Source organism: Rhamphochromis longiceps, linkage group LG18 (genome assembly GCF_057381845.1).
Source record: "Rhamphochromis longiceps isolate RC_006_pf linkage group LG18, R_longiceps_female_GT1.1, whole genome shotgun sequence".
Lineage (NCBI taxonomy): Eukaryota > Metazoa > Chordata > Actinopteri > Cichliformes > Cichlidae > Rhamphochromis > Rhamphochromis longiceps.
Genome location: NC_140574.1, coordinates 21,624,014 through 21,644,647, shown reverse-complemented (window position 1 = coordinate 21,644,647; position 20,634 = coordinate 21,624,014). Strand labels below are relative to the sequence as shown.

General features: G+C 40.7%; 1 protein-coding gene across 2 annotated transcripts in view; it reads right to left on the bottom strand.

Annotated features, from left to right (window-relative positions):
- ece2a (endothelin converting enzyme 2a) overlaps nt 1-20,634 on the bottom strand; it is a 115,865-nt gene that overhangs the window by 11,054 nt on the left and 84,177 nt on the right. The window contains exon 4 of one of the 2 annotated variants that reach the window (XM_085387947.1): nt 1,630-4,965. The exons of the other annotated variant lie outside the window; for it this stretch is intronic. Within the exon in view, the coding sequence (XP_085244073.1) occupies nt 4,675-4,965 (291 nt within the window). The 3' untranslated portion in view covers nt 1,630-4,674. Of the gene's footprint in view, nt 1-1,629; nt 4,966-20,634 lie in introns of those variants that run through there. 2 annotated transcript variants of the gene reach the window in all.

Here is a 20,634-nt window from a genome sequence, read left to right as displayed (position 1 = left end):
GTATGATGTTTTATGAAATGCTGCATTGGTTGCACAGATGTAACACGATGTAAACCTTCCAAAAACTTTTAAAAAATCAGTCCACAGAGTGTCGATGGTGGAAGTGCACGCAACCACGGCTTTTTATCACTCCTGGGACTGTTAAAGTTACAGTGTGTTAAATCTCACCACCAGTAGATTGGAGACTGCTGAATTCTACTTTCTTGCCTTTCCCAATTCAATTAGATAATCCTAGTTATGGTGGCTGTTAAAGATATCCTGAAGTTTTCTGTTGGCAACCACTGAGGTTGTTACCGCCATTAGCTGCTAGCCTCTGTTAGCTGCAGTTAGCCTCTGTTAGCTACAGTTAGCCAGCTTTAGTGAAAAGGTCTTTGAAGTGGTTTGAACATTGTTGGCCTCAGACACTTGGAATGGAATCCAACTGTTATCAAAGACAAAGTGTGATTTTTAGGACACTTGAGCCTAAAGTTAGCTGCTACAATGTTAGCTTATAACCAGCTATTATTTAGCCGGCTTTGTCATCAGCTGTTCAGAAACAGAAGGGTCGTATGTCTAATCTGCTAACAATAAGTGTTTGTGCACCTATTTGTGAGTTACAGCCCTGACGTCAGTTCAGAAAATAAGGCTTATGTTAAGAAGGAAGAGGATGACATGTAGACACTTGTGCTGACTCTTTCCTTTGTATTCTCACTTCTTTTGTGAGGTGGACCCTTTTCAGATGATAAAATGTAGTTATGATGATGCATATCTTGATTCTGAATGTGCAGACATGACTTAAAATTGACCTCAACTGGGTATACTCATGGGCAAGCAACTTGGTACTAGCAAATTGTTGTCAAGCCAATAAAAGTTTAAGAGTTTGGTTTCAAAGTGAGATTCAGCCCTCTTACATTTCAAAACACCATGAAGGAAAAGTCTGGTGGTCTGAATGGGACTTTGGTTACTACCCCCATCATTTATACTTTCTATGCCAAACAGGGTACCATCAATCCTGCATAAGACCTCTATAGTCATCAATAACTCCCAGTTCTCCCTGTTGTTCAAAAGTTAATAAAAACCAATATTTCTGTGCAGTGCAACAAAAGCTTAAAATAAAATTCAACTATTGCTTTTTTCATATTACGATAAAGCTTACACAGTGCACGTAGTGCTTTTCTATCACCCACACCTTGTTTTAGTGGTTTTTTTAATACTTGCATGATATTTTTTAATTCTTCTGATTTTTCTTATAGTTTGCTCTTCCTTTACAAATTTTGCTGCTCTGCTGCCAGTAGACCTGTCCATGTTTCTGACTCGTCTTAAGCTGCTAACATGAATTCTTTTATATCCTGGATATGTTGAACTTGCTGTGTTGTACAGGTTAGCCCACAAGTGGGAAAACAGGATAGACTCGGAAAAGGAAAAATACCAGGGAAACAAGGCAGAGGAGAAACCAATGAGGCCAAGGAAGACAACAAGGAAGGCAACAAGTAAATGCAAAAGAGCTGAACATGCATAAAGAAAGTGACAAACAAAACAAGGCAGAGACACAAACAGCAATGACAGGAGACCCCATCTAAGAAACCTGAGGGGAAAAGAACAACCAAAAAGAAGACAAGTTTCGAAAGGAAAAATCAAAACCATGGCACAAATTTTTTATGTTATTTATTTTGTTAAGAGTGATTACATTCAAGGAAACAACACTTGAAACAATCATGAATCAGTTAATTCATCAACAAGCGGGGGAACTCTTTCCTCGGGAATGACAAGATGAAAAGCTCCAGAGAAGCTGTGAAGCAAAGCTTGAGGTGAGGCTGTTTTGTAACCTCAAACTCAGAAACCAAAGCTACGGTTTATTAAAAACAACAACAATAATAATAAACTGGTGATACTCAACAACAACAAAAAACAGATTGAACACAAAGGCATAGAAAAAAAATCACACACCTCTTTTTTCCTCCACGTTTTAAAAATAGGCAGTAATTAGATCTCAGTGGAGAATTAAAAATAAATGATTTCTACTTTATTAATGTGGTCCCCCCCTCCAGTCACCAGCCTTCCTGTCTGTCTGCACGCCTGGTGCTCTCGCTCCCCTCTCTCTCCTGTCTATATTTAAGCAGCAGAGATCATAGGACCTGCACTTCATCTCATGTATCCTCAACAAATCGCACGCAGGGCAAACTATTACTTGTATGTACATTTGTATGTGCACAAAGGTGTGTCAAATATGCATATCTCCATTAGCAGCGATTGTCTGGAATCTAAAGCAGACACGGGGCTCATGCAAACAACCCCAACAGAAAGGGGAGACTGTGACTGACATATTGATAGACTCTAATAGTTACTTTACATGCAGGCTGTTGCTGCTGTTGGTATGCACTACGTCTAGACATGCCAGCTTGTCTTGCAATCTGCATAACATTGGCAGACTAGTACTGCACTCCAGAATGCAGAGATCGCTGAACTATCCTGATATATTGTCGAGACAGGCATGACACTGGGATGTGAAATTGGTTTATAAATGATAAAAGTTTCAATTACGAACTGAAGAAGAGCCGAAGCTGGTGTAGTAGCAGCACAGACGGAACATATTAACACAGAAAGAAGTCGCACCATGAGTCACAGTTAACCTATGAACAAATCCTTCTTGATGATGTCATAATTACACTAATTGACGCAGCAATAAACATGTTAAAAATGAACAAAAGTCCGCCTCAGAGGCAGGACGGTTACTTGGTTTCCTGTGGAAGCGCATTCTCCACATTCAAATAGGAAGTCTTATCTTACATAATTCGAGTGTGTCTTCTGTATCTCATAATGACAGGAAAGCCAGCTCTGTTACAAGTATAACAATTTTCTCGTAATTACAAGTTCCTGATGTTGTAATTATGAGAAAAGGTGAAGGTGGTTATCAATCATCGCTGTTCACTGAGAGACATTTGTTTCTATTATTTTCTTTCTATATGGTCTAAGACAGTGAGAGACATTCAGTGAGTCTACCTGTGTGCACAGCAGTTAAGTCATCACTGGATCATATTATCTATATTTTTTACACATTTTTAATCAAATTTTATCACCTAAAGGACAATAAAACTGTCTTTGCGTTTCCTCTGCGTCCAACTGTCTTGTCTCTCTCTCATAATGTCCAAATCTTTGGAATAAAGGCAAACTTACTCTTGATAGAAATCACACTTAATGGTGCAAAAGTGAGAGCTCCAAATCATTCGTGTCCTAGCTTTAATCTGCCCGAATCTGGGAAATCACAAGATTTTCCCACTCTTTTCTTGTATGTACGAGAAGGCAAGTTTGAACTCATAAAGAGATTAGGCCAAGTTTTTTTTGCCTCTTTGGGGAATGTGATGCATTTTTGAAATATCAGACAACTCAATACTCTTCTGGGATTTTCCCACATAGGGGAGGATGATCCGGGAAAGAGAAAGTTTCCAGTAAGCGGCAGTTCTGTGGGTCAAAATGCCTCGTTGATGCAAGAGGTCAGAGAAGAATAGCCAGACTGCTTCAAGCTGACAGGAACAACAACTCAAAGAAGCACTCATTATAACCAAGGTATGCAGAAGAGCATCTCTGAAGCACATGGGCTATAGCAGCAGAAGACCACACTGGGTGCCAGTTGTTCAAAAAGTCTTAATATAACTAGAAAATAAGAGACTGGAAAACTTTGCCTGGTTTGATGAGCCTCGATTTCGACTGTGACATTTGAATGGTGGGGTCAGAATTTGGTGTAAACATCATGAAAGCATGAATCCATCCTGCCTTCTGTTAACAGTTCAGGGTGGTGATGGTGCTGCTGTGGCCTCCACAGTCATCAGATCTCAATCCAACAGAGCAACTCTGAGATGGGATTTGACGAATGTTTCCAGCACCTTGTTGAATCTGAGCCGTGAAGAATTGAGACAACAGATCAGTTAGCCATTTTTTTTCTTTGCAAATGAGAAATTTATTAAGAGTAACATTTGTTAATCATGTTTTCAAAACGACAAAAGGCACAAGTTTGTCTATTAAACTATTAAACTATTAAACAATACTTGAAATGTGCAATTCACTTGTATTTTTATTTTTATTCCTATTTTTATTCCTATTTATTCTATTTATCCCCTTTGTATATTTTATTTATATTGTCTCTGTATTTATATATATGTGTGTGTGTGTGTGTGTGTGTGTGTGTGTGTGTGTGTGTGTGTGTGTATATATATATATATATGTATATAATATTCTGTAACTCTGTAACTTCTGTCGGTGCTGTGCTTTTTTGGAAATCGAATTTCCCAGAGGAACCCACCCGAGGGATTAATAAAGTTCTATCTAATCTAATCTAATCTAATCTAATCTAATCTAATCTAATCTATTGTGAATACATCTGGTCAGACGCAGGATTTTGTCTCAAACTTTTAGATAAAATATGGATTTCAATTACCATTTATACAGCAGTTCTCTTATCTTTACAACATCTTAATTACATTTGCAGAACATTTATCCAAATATATATCGGTATCTTGATAAAATTTGACTTTAAAACTAATATCTAGTACATCAAACAGTATAAAATAGTTACTCCTTACAAATTCTTAATAAATACATAAAAACAGTAAGGCCAGAAATTTGGTTAACAGTTTCCCGTTGCAAAAAATCACAATATAAAGATTACTTATAAAGGCAATCCTACATATCAGAGTCACCCTACAGGTCAATATTAGCCAGGAAGTCTTCCTTATCATCATTTGTTATTGTAGTAATCCTGGTTGGTGGAGATTCTGTATCCCGCAGCAGCTTTTTCTCCAGAGCTGCATCTTCCGGGCTGAGCTTCTCCCCTTTGGTCATGACATACACAAAATATTCAAAGCCTTCTCCATAACTTTGATGTTTGATGGACCATTTATATTCCGTACGGGCATAGAGCCGTTTCCTGAAAAAAGGCTGGGCGAAGGTAACGGAGACAAACCGACCTCCAGGCTTCAGGCAGCGGCTGATCTAAGAAGGCAAAGAAAAAGCAGGAGAACCTTATTGGGACAAACAAGCACATCCTACATTACCACCAAGACACACATCATAATCATAATTTTCAACACGGTCACTACCACCTGACTAATAAGTATTTGATGATGCTGGGCAATGAATCTTCATGATTTATGTAAATAGAAAAACTTGGAATTATTTTATTTTGTGGGATTATTTAGTTTTTAGCCAAGAGGCAGGTGCAATGGGAAGGCAGGGACAGGACAGTGATATGCAACAAAGATAATGATAATATTTAAAGTGGACGTTTCAATTATCTGGTACATGCTTTAAACCTTTAGGCAAAGGCAAAGGAACAGCTTCCAAGGATTCAATCATAGTCCTCACAGGAAGTCAGCTGCTTTGGGCTCAGCGTGGCATAATGTGGACCGATATCTAGTTAGTTGGTTGATAAGACAAGGTACTCTGCAGCAGGAACGCTATTGAGGAGAACGCTTTAAGAGCACTGCTTTAGGCTGCACTAAGTGTACTAGACCTTTGATGGTGTCTTGAGTGCATTCTAGTGAAATATTCCTGTGAATTTAAAAAATAACTTTCTCAAAGATTCATGTCTCTGTGATTTAAAGAAAAACTATTGGATGGATCAGCCAATCAGGTTGCTTTAATGCGCACAAGGTGTTTTACTCTGTAAGCCTCTCAGCGACTTGGTGGTTGCATAATGCCCATCTCTGCGTAGGCTTGCTAAGACAATTACATGCATTTTCTGCAAAGCTAGACTTTCTAAACAAACCCTCGTTTTTTGTTTAGAAAGTATGCATCTGACTGAGTGATCATCATTACTATGATGGGTACAATGTTATTATAAAAGAAGGCTGGAGCTTGGAAAATAAAACCTGAGATAATCTTTTTTTTTTTCTCAAAGTAACGGTGTGGGAGAAGCAATCTTCTAAAGTGAATTCAAATCTGAGTCATAACATCTCTCTGTGGCTGCTGCTTCTTTGTTATACACCTTGAATTTTAATTACACTGACAGGCACAAAAGAAAAAAAGAAGTGTCTCGGTAAAGTTTGTCAACCACACGCTGCTAGAGATTTTCCAAGTCTTTTCGACTCTACTGGGATGATGTGAGTCTTGGGAGTCCAAAACCTCCCATATGTGTTTGGCTAGGTTAACGATCAGTGACTGTGAAGTTCAAAGTGCACGATTTACATCATTTTCATCCTCATCAAACCACCTCAACTCCTGTGGGTGGAGGATAGTGTCATTTAGACAGAGGCCACTGTGATCAGGACAGAAGTGTTGCATCGCAGGATAAAAGTGACCATTCAGAACAACTTTGTATTGATGTGCAGTGACCATTACCTCTGAAGGGACACTATAGAGCCAGCTGATCACACTGTAGGAGTGAAAGGTTAAGCTTTTCCCCTAACATGTCACCCATCTGTTACATCTGTCAAATACCAAATTATCTCAAACTGACAGAGCAGACTTTAAGCACTGAGCTTCTCAGTCTACAGTGGCTGCAGCTTAGTCACGCGGTCTGATAACACAGTGTGACAGGATGAAAACTTAGAGGGTCCCTGCATATGAATAATTGCTACTTTGATTCTCTCACCATACCACGTGTTTATCCTTTGCGAGGGATACACGTGTGCATCAGGACACGGCAAGTTTCACAAGAGGCAGAGCTCAGGCAAGCAGGAGTATAAAGACACACACGCACATTTAGTTAGACATTAGCAGAGAGTTTCTCCAGAGACATAAGTGTGTGTGGGAGTAAAGAGACACAACTCGCAGAACTCTGTGTAGACACAAACTGAGCTTTTTTTCTGTGTTCCATAAATCAAACATGTCAACAGGGTGAATAACAGATTGCAGGAGAAATATTACAAGTCTGCAGCAGCTTTCTTAAATCTATTATCTGATATGACATCAGAAGATAGTTCAGTAATTTGTCTCTTAAACTCAAAACAACACTGTTACTGATGATTCAGCCGGGGGTGGGGGGGTGCTCTGGAAAATGTGAAGGAGGGGATATTTTCATGACCTTTAAAGCTTTTTCTATTGATAAAGAACCCCCCTCAATTAAGTAAGAAACAATTAAGTGACAGAAAGTTCCTATTTTTCACTATTTGCTGTTTTTACAGGGGATTTGCATAAAAAGTTTAATTAAATAAATTGTATATTTTATAATGATGGGACAGTCTGACAGTCTGTAATTTTACACAATATCACGCGTCGCTGGTTCAGGACACTTAAGGTTAAAGTAGTCTGAATGTGGCCCACAATGTAAAATGAGGTTGACATCCCTGGTGTGAAGTGTGATTGAATACTGTCAGTGTTTACAGATCTAGCTGTGAGACTTCGTGTTAATGGTACATGTGCATGTGTGCGTCAACTGTGTTCTCCTATAAGCCCAAGAAAGATTGCTCCAAAACAGGCCTGGGCATCCCCAGAAATATGCGGCCCATTGGAGAAAAAAAGCTTTGGACCTAACCTGTTGGTCCCGATTTTTAATTTGACCTAAAAATGATCTGAGTTTGTCCTAAATTCATTTTGAGAATGAAAACAACTATTAGATAAACAGGTTATGATATCTGCCTGAACACACAGACATCTACTGAAAAGACAATGCAGAGAGAAGCTACTTCGTGGTCTTTCTGGGTGGCTTCTTGCCCGGGTCCTGAGGGCAGAGAAGCTGGTGTTGAGCTCACGTGTGACTGTCATGCAAGCTGGGATGGAGTGGCTGAGGTCTGTACAGTACTGTGACAGAGTGTGGAGCCAATCCTCATATACTGCTGGGGTCTTTTGAGAGTTGCTCTCAGAGGAGCACGTGTATCCTGCTCTTTTCACATGATTCATCTCCACCAGCATGCAGCCTATATATGAATTATTCACTTTTCACTGTGACGCAGAGGAAAAATGAGAGGAAGAGTGGAGGGGATGTTGGATATGGGATAAAATATGTCATGTAAGGCAAAGAAACAAGAAAGTGAAGAAGATGTTCCAGATGAGGGACACAAGATAAACGTATTTAAAACTGAAACCTTTTTATGTTCAGATTTACAACATTTTGGGTAAAAGCAACTGCACTAGTTGTCTTCCTGACAAAGCTAAACTAAGCTAGGCTGAAATAACTGTCAGCCAGTCGGGAAGCGCAGGATCCAGACTTCAGTGTTTCTCAAAGCTGAGTTAACTGAAGCAAGAAATAAAAAATGAAAACAAGATGGCAAACACACCACTGCTGCCTTCCCCCCGTCTACACAGTAGGAATGGTGAACATGTTAGCTCACAGCTGTTTCCACTTAGGACACAAACATGACTGGTTTCAATCATGTTTCTCTTCAAAACATTTATCAAGAACACAAATGGTCCCAGTAAATGTTTTACTGTGTTCTTATAGTTTGACATGAAATGAATTTGGATGAATGTTTGACTTGATGTTATTATCTATCTGGGCTCTTTGAAGACATCTCCTGTTGGTGGGGCTTCACTGGCTTCACCCTTAGGTGGAAGCTTGCTATTAGTAGAACACACCGCATGGAAGGCCCTTTTTGGTGAAATATTAATAGAAAATATTTAGTTGATTCATGGACTCTATTTTATTCCCTGATGTGGGCCTGTGTGCCAAACTGCGTTGGAGTTTTTACATAACCTTGTTGTGAAAATAAAGACATTTTAATTTTATTTTGAAAAGAGTATCTTGGAGTTTTTGATATTCAAGCCTATATATATCCCTTCCAAAGAGCACCTCAAATATGCTATGCTGCCAAAAGTATTTGCTCGTTTGCCTTCGCACACTTATGAACCTGAGTGATATCCCATTTTAATCCATGTGGTTTATTATGATATAAACAAGGTTTATGAGTGTTTATGGGAATTTCTGACCATCCTTCCCGAAGGGCATTTGTGATGTCAGACTGATGTTGGACGAGAAGGCTTGGCTCACAGTCTCCGCTCTAATTCATCCCAAAGCTGTTCTTTCAGGTTTAGGTCAGGACTCTGTGCAGGCCAGTCAAGTTCTTCCACTCCAAACTCGCTCATCCATGTCTTTTGGGACATTGCTTTGTGGACTGGTGTACAGAGATGTTGGAACAGGAAGGGGCCATTACCAAACTGTTCCCACAAAGTTAAGAGTGTGAAATAGTCCAAAGTGTCTTGGTATGCTGAAGTATTAAGAGTTCCTTTTACTAGAACTAAGGGACCGAGCCCAACTCCTGCAAAACAACCCCACACCATAATCTCCCCTCCACCAAACTTTACTCCTGTCACAATGCAGTCACACAAGTACCGTTGCAGTTGCTCGACCATGGAAACCCCTTCCATGAAGCTCATTATGAACTGTTCTTGAGCTAATCTGGAGTCCGCACGGAGTTTGGACGTCTGCAGAAAGTTGATGACACCTGCGCACCGTGAGCCTCAGCATCCACTGACCCTGCTCTGTGATTTCATGTGGCCTTCCAATTCATGGTTGAGATGCTGTCATTCCTCTTTGTTACATTACCACTAACATTTGACTGTGGAATAATTAGTAGCAAGAAATTTTCATAACTGGAATTCACTGAGCTCCTGAGAGAGCGACCCATTCATTCACAAATGTTTGTGAAAGCAATCTGCATGCCTAGGTGCTTGATTTTACAGACCTGTGTCCATAGGCGTGATTGGAACCCTGAAATCAATGGTTTGAATGGGTGAGTGAATACTTTTGGTAATATATTGTAGAAATGGGTAGAATCCATGGAGTACAACTTATCAAAAACAATTGACATTTATTGAAGCAACTTGTGATTTTTGCCACCTCCACCTCTCGAGCTTTTGCTGCTCTTTCAAACAGAACTACCCGCACTGACCTAGCTGATGCTTGGAAGTAACTGTTGCCAAAGGAAACTTCCTGTGTATCATATAAATGTTCCTTTAATACTGTACAGTTTTCTCAGAAAGTCCCTTGGCTGTCACATTTAACTTTACGCCAAAGTGCGACTCGCATTTCACTGAACTGCAGTGCGAGTTAACATCCTCCTGACTTCATCACTTCAGACATTATTCATGACATTGAGATGTATGGCTGCACTCTGTGCCTTTGGAGTGTAACTCCAGAATCTTATGTCACAGGTGACTGATGTCACTGCAGCCCAAGAAGACACTGAACTACAGCAAACGAGTCAGCTATAACTACTGTAATACCCACTGTTTGACAGTGAGGCTGGCAGTTAGAGGATGGCAATAAATTATCTGATGTTTCAGGTCATTTTACACAATGTAATACATTAGTCATACATCAAATTACCCTTTGTGTTTACAAGATACATTACTAACCCAGATTCTCACACTCAGCATGGGCCTGTATGAATGCATACACTGAAAATCCTCATGAGGAGGAGGATGATGCTCTGAGTGAATTGAGTCATATTTATATAAAGTCTATATGCAAATCAGCTCGTGCATGGCAGCAGCTCTGACATGATGTTAATCACACACACAAAAACAGAATCTCATTTCTTCAGGACAAGTGGAGAAAAAAGCAACAAACACAAGGAGTCACATATTGGAATTAACAGATGGATAAACTGGGATTTATATGACAATGCAGTCAGAAAAACACGGAGGCTCTTTTCAGTCCGTCCACTCTTTGTCAAACATCTGTAAGCTGATCCCAAGTAGGACACAGGGTTCCTCCAAGAGGACAGGGGAAACCACTGTGGTAGTATTCATTTTCACACACTACTGAAGTGCTGCCCCAAAATACACAAACACACCTGAAAACACAGCTGAGATACACAAACACACAATGACACGCATGGACCCACACACACCTACCCCCCCCCCACACACCAACAGGTCATAGCCTGTTCTGAATTATTTAGCGTGGCAGTTGAAGCTTGTGTCCAAGTCACCTGACGTGTCTTGAATGTATAAAGAGGAAATATGAGATCCGGAGTTAAGTTTCCCATGAGATTTCCCAGGTACTCCCACTGACACCTTTGGGTAATTTATCTCTTTGTTATCATTCCCTAGAGGGAGTTCATAGAGAAGAAAATGGAGCACAGCGTCAGTTCACGCAGGCCATGAAGTTAAACTTCACCACAATCCTGGCATATCAGTTGATCCCAATGCAGCTGAAGGCTCAGCTGATACTTTCCATGCATCTAATTTATAAATCTAGGAAGAAAACAATGTTTAGGCTGCTTAAGTCCACTCACATCTGGTCATCTGTAAGCTGCTGAGTAACCCACCTGCACCCCTGCTCAACCTGACTTAAACCAGCTTTTAACTGATTCCTTGTTCTTGCTCTTCCCGCTGCAAGCTTTCCACGTATTGGCATTGAAGCGTGGAGCGGTATCAGGACAGAGCCACAGTGCCAAATATAAATAAGAGCAGATGGAAATAATCTTCTTTTGGCTATGGCAGTCCTGATGGAAGTTTTGAGCTAAAATGCATTTCATTGTCTCCAGTGTCTTTGCAGCTTTGTCTAAAATGGGATTAACCTAAATTTTATATTTAAGGAGCTCTTTTCCATATTCACATAGTTTATTGTGCTAATCTAAAATTAGCATCCCTGCAACATTCATACACAATTTGTTAGCTATTACCTGCTTACATTTCTGGCAACACCATTAAGATCAATTTTGCACAGTTTACTGTGGCCAGGTAGTCTTGTTAAGCTTACTGATGAACCAAACTGACCCTATAAGTACAATGAACTTCAAAAAGGACTTCTATTAACATTAGGCCTCTCTCTTCTGATTCCCTGTTAGTAAATGATTTAATAATTGATTAACATGTTGATTTATTCTGCTATACAGAAACTGTACAGGATGAATATGTTAGTTTAAGTGAATTGCCACCTCAAAGTCATACTAATAGCCCATTTCCACTAGTACCAACTCGGCTCGACGGCCGTTTTCCATCACAATCAAGTACCACCTAATGTGCGTAAGGTCGTTATAGCCACGACCGTACGTTTAGCAGCCAAAAGTCCCGTGACATCATTTGTATGCAACACAAACGCCACAACAAAGAACCACAATGAGACAATGGTACACCGGCTGCTTGGTTCATGGCTTTTTTGTCATATTCAGGGACCACATTGTTGTTTTTTGTATAGTGATTTCCCTTGTTGCCGGGTTTCAAAAATGGCAGTTTTGATTTTGGCGAAGGAGATGCTCTCATGACTCATTGAGCAACGCCACTGAGTAGCCAGTTGGTGGTATGCAGTCCGTTTACATCACATTTTCGGATCGCCTCAGACAACTTGGGATCCCAGCTGAATAGGTACTAAAAAAGTACTTGGTACCAGGTACTACCATCTAAAACCCTAAAAACCAAGTAGAGCCTTGCCGAGCCGACCCGAGTAGGTACAAGTGGAAAAGGGCTATAAACTGTCAGAATCCTCAAAGCACAGGTCGAGGGGTAGGAGTGACTGCAATCTTTCACCCTAGCCTATTAGTCAACCAAAGACCCATTTGGTTCTTTATTTGAAAAGCTCTATTCTAATATGTAAAGGCCTGGATGAAATCTAATTTACTACGTCTAAATTAAAATAAAACTGAGGTCTTTACTTGGTCCTAAAAATCTTACAAACATGGTAACTTAACTATTTTATTAGGTATTTACTTTGGGGTTTCCCATGATGCAATGAGCATTTCTTCTTCACTCGGGTCTTTTACCTGTCTGTCTGGTTATGCATAACTACTGTATTTAATCATTAGTAAATATTAAATTCATCCTCTTTCTCTCATAGTGTGTCTTTTATCTTGTCTCTCTATGCTCTCTTCTCTTCCCCTTCACTCCAACCAGTAGCAGCAGATGGCTGCCTGTCCCTGAGTCTGGTTCTACTGGAGACTGTTTTCCTGTTAAAATTGAGTTTTTCCTACCAAGTGCTTGCTCACAGGTGGTTGTGTAATTGTTGTTGTTTCTTTAAATTTTGTAGGGTTTTTACCTTCCAATATAAAGCTGTTGTTGTGAATTGGTGCTATTTAATAATAACTGAAATTAAATGACATGCAGCCAAACTAACATCTAAGATTTGAGAATAAAATGCAGGTTTTGTTTTAGTCAATTAAAAAATGTCAAGAGCCAGTGAGAGAGTTCTGGAAACTTAAATATTTTAAGGGGACTGAATCTAAAATGTGGTCATATTTTAGATTTTATAAGTGTGGAAGAAGGTTTGATTGAACATGGCATCTCTAATAAAACTGCCTTATGACCACGACATCACTGAGGGCTTTAGAGCAGGAAAAATATAATTCTGTGTTACCTGTCTGCTAAAATCTCAACAGATTGTCAAGCCGCCATGTAAGCTGTATCTGCAGACAGTAGTTAAGTTTCTTCCCCCAAATAAAATATCTTGTTCAAAAATTGTCAGTCAGAGTGGTTGAAACAGAAAGAAACACTGCAGACTGCTAAAGTTCCCTCTGTACGTCAACATTTTGGCTGATTGCATCACTGTTTTCTTAAGATTTGCTATGCAAATCATGCATGCCAGTGTGTACACTCAAATACAACCGACAACAAATAGAAAAACTATTTGTTTTATATGTATTGTATGCATTAGAACTGCATACTACTATATTTTGCTTATGAGATTAAGTCTTATAATTATCTTGCATGAGAGTAATAGGGCACGTAACAAAGATGTTCTTAATAAAAAAGAACAAATATAATAAATATATATGAGAACTACCAGTCAACCTTTTTCTGGATAACTACAAGAATTAGTCTGGTACATATAACCTGAAGAATCTAGGTACTGGAAGAAACAGATCAACTTATTTAAACCTTTGAAATATTAACTTTGTATATGTCAGTCTAAGTCCCTGCCTGACCTTTCCACATTAGTCAGAGAGAAGATAAGCTGTGGAGCCAAGAAGAATGACATTTTATTCACTCAGCAGTCTTTCTTTCTCCAGGTGCGTACTCTGAATTTCTCCTATTCACTGCTTTGTCTTTCTGTCCTCACTGGGCTGCAATATCCTCGGTTATCTCCATTGTCTCTCCTCGCTAAGCTCAGACTCGCCTAAAGATACTGTATATGAGATAACTGATGGTCTCTGGTGGTCAGATGAGGACAGGGTGACAGGTGGTCATAACTGTGATTTCACTCTGCAAGATCTTTAAGTTGCATAATCTGGGTTCATCTGAGATGGAAATGTTAAGTTGCTCATGAGCCCTGAACTTCTCTAGATATTACTCAACGGAGGTGCAGGCAAGGAAGCAAACGTCTGCACAAATGAAGATTTATTATAATATTAATTTGTGCCAGTACTATAACAGTGGGTCACAGCTAGCCAGCAATTGTCCTGTGTCCTGTCTCTATACTCAGGCAGCACCCTTGCATAATGCAGCTGATGCAAAATACCACAAATTACAAGCTACTGTGGGTTGCATGCGAGAGGACGACTTCACAGAATGACCTTGTTTTCCAGACACACTTCAACCTTCATCCTTTCTTGTTCTTGTGCATCAACAACAATCTCTTTCTGATAGCTGTTCATGTTTTCATTTTATCAGTTCTAGTAAACATTTCAATTAAAAACAATTGTTAAAAATTACGAACCAACACAGAAATTGGCAATTCCCAAATCATTTAGTGAGTGTAGATGGCTTCCATCCATCCATTAGCTCGGCTGTCACAGGGCAAGAGGTGGGGTACACCCTGGACAGGTTGAAATGCCATTACAGGGCTAACACCGAAAGACAAACCATTCACACCTACAACCAAATTAACCAGATAACTAACGTGCATGTCTTTGGACTGTACCTGTAGAGAACCCATGCAGGCACAGCGAGAACATAGAAATGCCACACAGAAAGGCCCCGGCCAGGTGGTGAATTCAAACTCAGAACTTTCTTGGTGTGAGGCTATCCTGCTGTCTTTGGCGTTACATTTGCAATTTAAATGTACACTCACCAGACAGATTGTTCGGTACATCTGTTCAACTGCTTGTTAATGCAAATATCTAATCAGCCAATGACATCTCAGCAACTCAATGCACTGTCACGAAGATCTGTTGAAATTCCAACTGAGAATGGGGAACAAAAGTGATTCCAGTGACTTTGAACATGGCCTGGTTGTTAGTGCCGGACAGGCTGGTCTGAGTGTTTCAGAAACTGCTGATCAATTGGGATTTTCCCACCTCTAGATTTTATTGAAAATGTCCAACATGGACCAAAAGCTCTGAGGAATTTTTCCAGCACCTTATTTAATCAATGCCATGATGGATTTCGGCAGAAAAAGGGGGGCTTAGATGGTTCTGGTGACTGTAGGATTGACATGGCATCCAAATAATTTAAAGCTGATGAACTTTATTAATGTATACAACTGTATGTCTGTGAGGGAAAAAACAACTAAAAATGACTGAAACAACAGTGCATATAAGATACTGCTGTGATCATTTTCATACGTCGTTAGAAATATACTGATTGCTTTCATAGGAGTTTACATACATAAAAAGAAGCTGAAAGGGGGAGGAGTTCATCCTATGCTACCTCCATTTCTCAGGTTTTTCCTTGCTATTAGAAATTAAAACTGTGGACTCAATATGGAAGCTATAAAATGTGAGAGATGAAATTTAGAATGTTTAAGGGTTGATGTGAAAGTAAGGAATCTACAAGTGAAATTTTATTTAACACCATGCAAACAGGAATATGTACAACTTATACTTCTGTCATTTGATAACACCTGTATTATATTCCTATCTTTTTTCTTCTTTCAACCTTTAAATTCACCAACAACAAAAAAGTTATACTTTGTTGCACCGTGGATAAAGTAGGAGGCCAGATTTTGAAAATGAAGGAGAGCGTGCTGAATAAAGAAACTGAGTGTCAATTAACGTGTTCATCTCAAAATGCTTGTTAAGTAAAAAAAAAGCCGCCATCTGTTCCAAGCTGAGGGTAGAAGCTGAAGTAAGGGGGTGGGACTGTGAGGGGCAGGCAGAGGTGGAGGTGGCGCTTTGTGCGTGCCTGAGTGTGTGTGCACCCACTTCACTGTGGGTGAGGCAGAGCTGATCAGTGGGTAGAGACAACAACAGAGCGCTATCTCTGGACAACAGACCTGGATGGACCACAGCCTACTGTCTCCCTTAGACGTACCGTTAACACATACACACACCCGCACAATTCACTTGCACGCCAACCACACACACACACACACAAACACACTTGAAGTGGGGCGAACATATTTTAAAAAAAGCAGGGAGGAGGTGCAGTTTTTATTTAGGTCATATTTTCACATCATATTTCATAATTTCCCTCCCATCTTGTTTACTGGGATCATGTAGCTCTGCAGCCCCCTCCCTTAAGGAATGTGCATTTGAAATCTACTGCCTCTCTTCCTTTCCATTTCACCTCACCCGAAGCCTGCAGCCAAGCATGTGGATGGCAAAAACGTGTAAACGTCTTGAAGAAACGAAGAGGGCGTGGGTGAGAGAAGCGTGGAGGAAAAGAAGGACAGGAGAGAAAATAAGTGTGTGTGTGTGTGTGTGTGTGTGGGGGGGGGGGGGCTTACTCAATGTGGGTCTCCTAACAAAGCAAATCTGCTCTTCCCTTCAGGGGTGCAACAGCCTGCTTTGTTTCCTCCATCCCTCCATCCACTGTTTTATCCATCCCTTTCTCTCCTGCTTCTAAAGAGCCAAATGTGCAGCTGCTATGAGGAACCATCTGCCCCGAAGAAGCTTCGTTTTATGTGCACGCGCAACTTTAAACTCTGTCTACAACAGAAAATATCAGCGACTGAAGGTCCAGCTCTATCTGAGTTGAACTGGCGCACATGACAAGAACAAAAACGACACAATAAACAAGCAGAAATTTGATTACGCCTTTAACGTTTGCACAGCCCCTTATTCCCACCGGGAAACTTACAGTACTTGGAGCAACAATAGATAACAGAGGAAAACGTGACAATGTTGGATTCCCTCTCCCCATCCTCATCTCCGCCTTCCTCCTTTTCACCCACCCACCCATCCTCCCCTGAATTTTCCTCTCCTCCTCACCCCGCATCGCCTCCTCCACCCGTTGACTACACAGATAAATTATACATCAGAAACCTTCTCCTCTTTTCCGCTCTCTCCCTCCACATCCACACACCCCCTTTAGCTTGCTGGGACAAAACTGCTTGTTTGTGCTCGACTACATGTGCGTGTGTACTTCCAGCTCGTGATGCGCTGCCAAAGAGCTGCGCCGATTCCAAAATGACTCAACACCTTTCACAAACCTGAGTGCAGGTTGTGCGGCGGGCTCGCAGAGGCTCGAGCTACAGTGGCAAGACGACGACAACAACAACAAGAGCACGCCTTTCAAATAGGCGCATCTCTCCCTCTCATACCTTGTGTTGCCATGGAGATGAAAGTTTTGTGCTGGTCACAGTAACATATGTAGGTCAAAGCGGGACACCTCTCAAAACAAAAACACCAGGCGGTGGCGACGGGAAACTCACGCCTTCATTAGGCAAGGAGAGAAAGTGAAAAAAGTCCAGATAACGAGCAGCCCTGATATGAGAAAACAGCTCCAACGACGCAAAAGCACACTGAATATTTACTGTGGAAATAAACAGAAAAACTTATCTGAGATGTAAGGCTTTCATTTTTTTTTTAATCACTCTGGTGAGCACACTTGTGTGTCAGAAGGTTTTCTCGACAGCCTTATTAGTGCACTGACTTTAGGTGTATGCAGGAGTTCAATAAAAGACAAGGAGTCACTATTATCTGATACTAACTGCAGCTCTGAACTGGGTCACTGCTGATGCATTTACAAAGGGCTTCTTCAATGTTGAAGAAAGCTGAAAAATGAGGGAAACTCGTCTTCGGGCTAAATTTGAATGGCGTATCCGTGCTGTGAGACGTGATATTAGCATTAGTGTGTGTGTGTGTGTGTGTCCGTGAATGCGTGGACCCGTGTCTAATTAATCAGCATCTTCAAATTCGGACGCCACGTTCTCTCCTCGTGGCACACTGAGCTAAAATTAAAACATCTGTGTCTTCTCCTTTTCATCCACTACAACCATCTCGGGCTTTTATCTCCCATTTCTTCTTTAGCTCTTGCTGCCTCCTCACCCTTCCTGCCTTCTCTTCTCCACTGGGGACCAGACAGAGGTTTGCTTTAATTACTGAACTACTTTTCACACCGGTGGAAAAAGACGGAGACACTCATCAGACAACCACACCCGCCCACTGTTATGCTCCCAGCATCCCTGCGCTGCCTTTCATGCACTTTTCCCCTTGCGTTTGTGTGCCTGCATTAACGTTTGCTTTGTGTTTCATTTTCGTAAAGCTTCCTCTAAAAACGCCTCATGCGAGGTCGCTGCTTATAGCAGATACACAGCAGAACATTGCTGCGGTCAAAAATGCTAAATTAATTAAGCGATGTTTGCTATTCTTGGCTCGGTATGATGAAATAAATGATGCAGACTTTGAGAAAAACTTGGATAGGAAGGCACAGAGTCAGCGAATGTGTGATTAATAAACTCATCTGCCTTTCAGAACAGTTGGAAAAAAAATTGTAAAGCTTCGGGGAAATAAGAACTGCAGAGAAACTGGAGCAACACGTGAGCGCCTGGTACAGTGACACGTTTAGAAGACGGCAGAACAAGAGGAGGGAGGGTGTTCCCCTCGTTTTTGTGGTTCACTCCTTTTCACACCCTCTACATCTCTGTTTTCTTATTCGCTAAATCTCACAACACATTTTAATTTTAATGCCATTTGCACGGCAGCTAACGTTTTTTCTGCTCTGCCAGAAGGAAATGTAAACGTCAATGCACGCTGACATATATTCTGAATAACCAAGAGCCAAAACAGAAACAGCTCCATCAATAGTTCTTCCTCTCCCTTTTAATGGCAAGCCAGGGATAAGGCACCTGGCAGTAGCTGAAGAAGAAAGCAGAAACCGCAAGTGAGGCAGAGAAGGAAGGAGGCTGAAAAGGAAGTAAAATGGGCCAGTGTGTCTGGCTGCTGAAGGGGTCTCTCGTGGGACTTGGAAGGCGGACAGGACAGCCCGGTGGAGGTCCCCGTAGCACACTAACACAGTCCAGTCCATTCAGTGGGCCAGTAGCACAGGAAAGCTGCTAAATATTACAAGACACAATAATAGCAACTGAGGAACTTAGATCAGATGACTGAGTGACAGTTTAAGAAGTTGGTGTATGATTAGGGCCGTTTTCAACACATGAGGTGGCATTTCTTAACAACAGCTGCATTTGTTCTTTTTAGAAAGGTTTGTTCAGCTTAGAGCTGGGCGATAGAACGATAACGATATGTATCGCGATATAACTTTTACTCGATAGAGAAATTAAGCTATCGCGATAGACCTCGCCGCTCTTGTCCTCTAAAAAAAAAAAAAAAAAAAAAAAAAAGATCAGCCAATCCAAATTAAGTAGCACAGAGCCGAACCAATCACAGCCGCAGCGTCACGTCGCGTGACTTGTTACGTACAGCACAAGTGCCAAGCCGCATGTGTGTTTGTTTGGGAAGCAGCCAGCGCGTAATGGAGGAAATGAGTGTGCCGACTAGAAAAATCAACCGAGCGTGACCGAAGAGAAAACAGATGATGGTTCCAACGCCGGAGAGATTGTCGAACGGAAGAGCCATAGAAGTTCCGTAGTGTGAAGGTATTTCGGCTATTTCAAGTCTGACAAAAAACAGAGTAGCGTGCACTGTAAATTGTGCCGAAAGCAAGTCTGGAAATACAATAAACTGGTGCATGCGTCACACTGTGCGCCACGTTATTGTTTCGGTGAAATGAATTTCTACAATACTGTTAATTCTACTCTCTGCAGTGTTTAAATGCTTACATATACACACAGTTACTGTCCCTCCACACTTACGACTCGGTTCTGCTTCTATGCCCCAGCTTTGTTTACTTTTTCCCACCGAGGCTTCTAGACTTCTGATTGGCCAACATTTCTGCACGGTTAGGAATCTAGCGCCACCTGCTGCTTTGGCATGTTCATAGCAGCGTTTTCCTTCATTTCTGCCTTTATGTGTGGACGGGATTATTTTTTAAAACGGAAACGGAAAATCTCCGTTTTCAAAAATACCCGTGTACGTGTGGACGTAGCCTCAGTCTCTGACTGGAAGCGCTAATTCGTCATTCGGCTTTTGTCAGACTAAAGTAACTGTTAAAACTGTTTGAAAAGCTCAGCTATACAACAAGGAGAGATTGAGAATTTCCTTTTAGTTCTCAGTTTATTTGATATTGACAAAAGTTAGTCAGTTTTGTCTGTTCTTCTGTAAAACAAACTAAGATTTATTTTTAGAATTAATATTTTGTTTCTAAGTGGAATTGACAATTTAGTCTGTTTCGTTTGTTCTATTTTGAAACTTAAACGCTTTAGCGGCTGCCTTTTGTGTAGTTTGCAATATTTGCCTTTATTTATCTGAAAAAGTCTCATGTTCCTTAAGTACATCTACCCTGTTGAACTTATTATGGGAAATAAATAATATAATAAATAAATAAAAACAAGCTGCTGATTATTTCACATTTTACTTGTGAGCAACGGCACATTTAAATCTTACAAATATAGTTATTTGGCTTATATCGTGATAGATATCGTTATCGCCTGAAATGAAAAAAACATATTGTGATATGAAAAAATCTCATATCGCCCAGCTCTAGTTCAGCTACGATGACAGCTAGAAAAGAAGAGTTGAACTTTAACCCAAATGCTTCTCTGTTGGGACACACAAAGTCTAA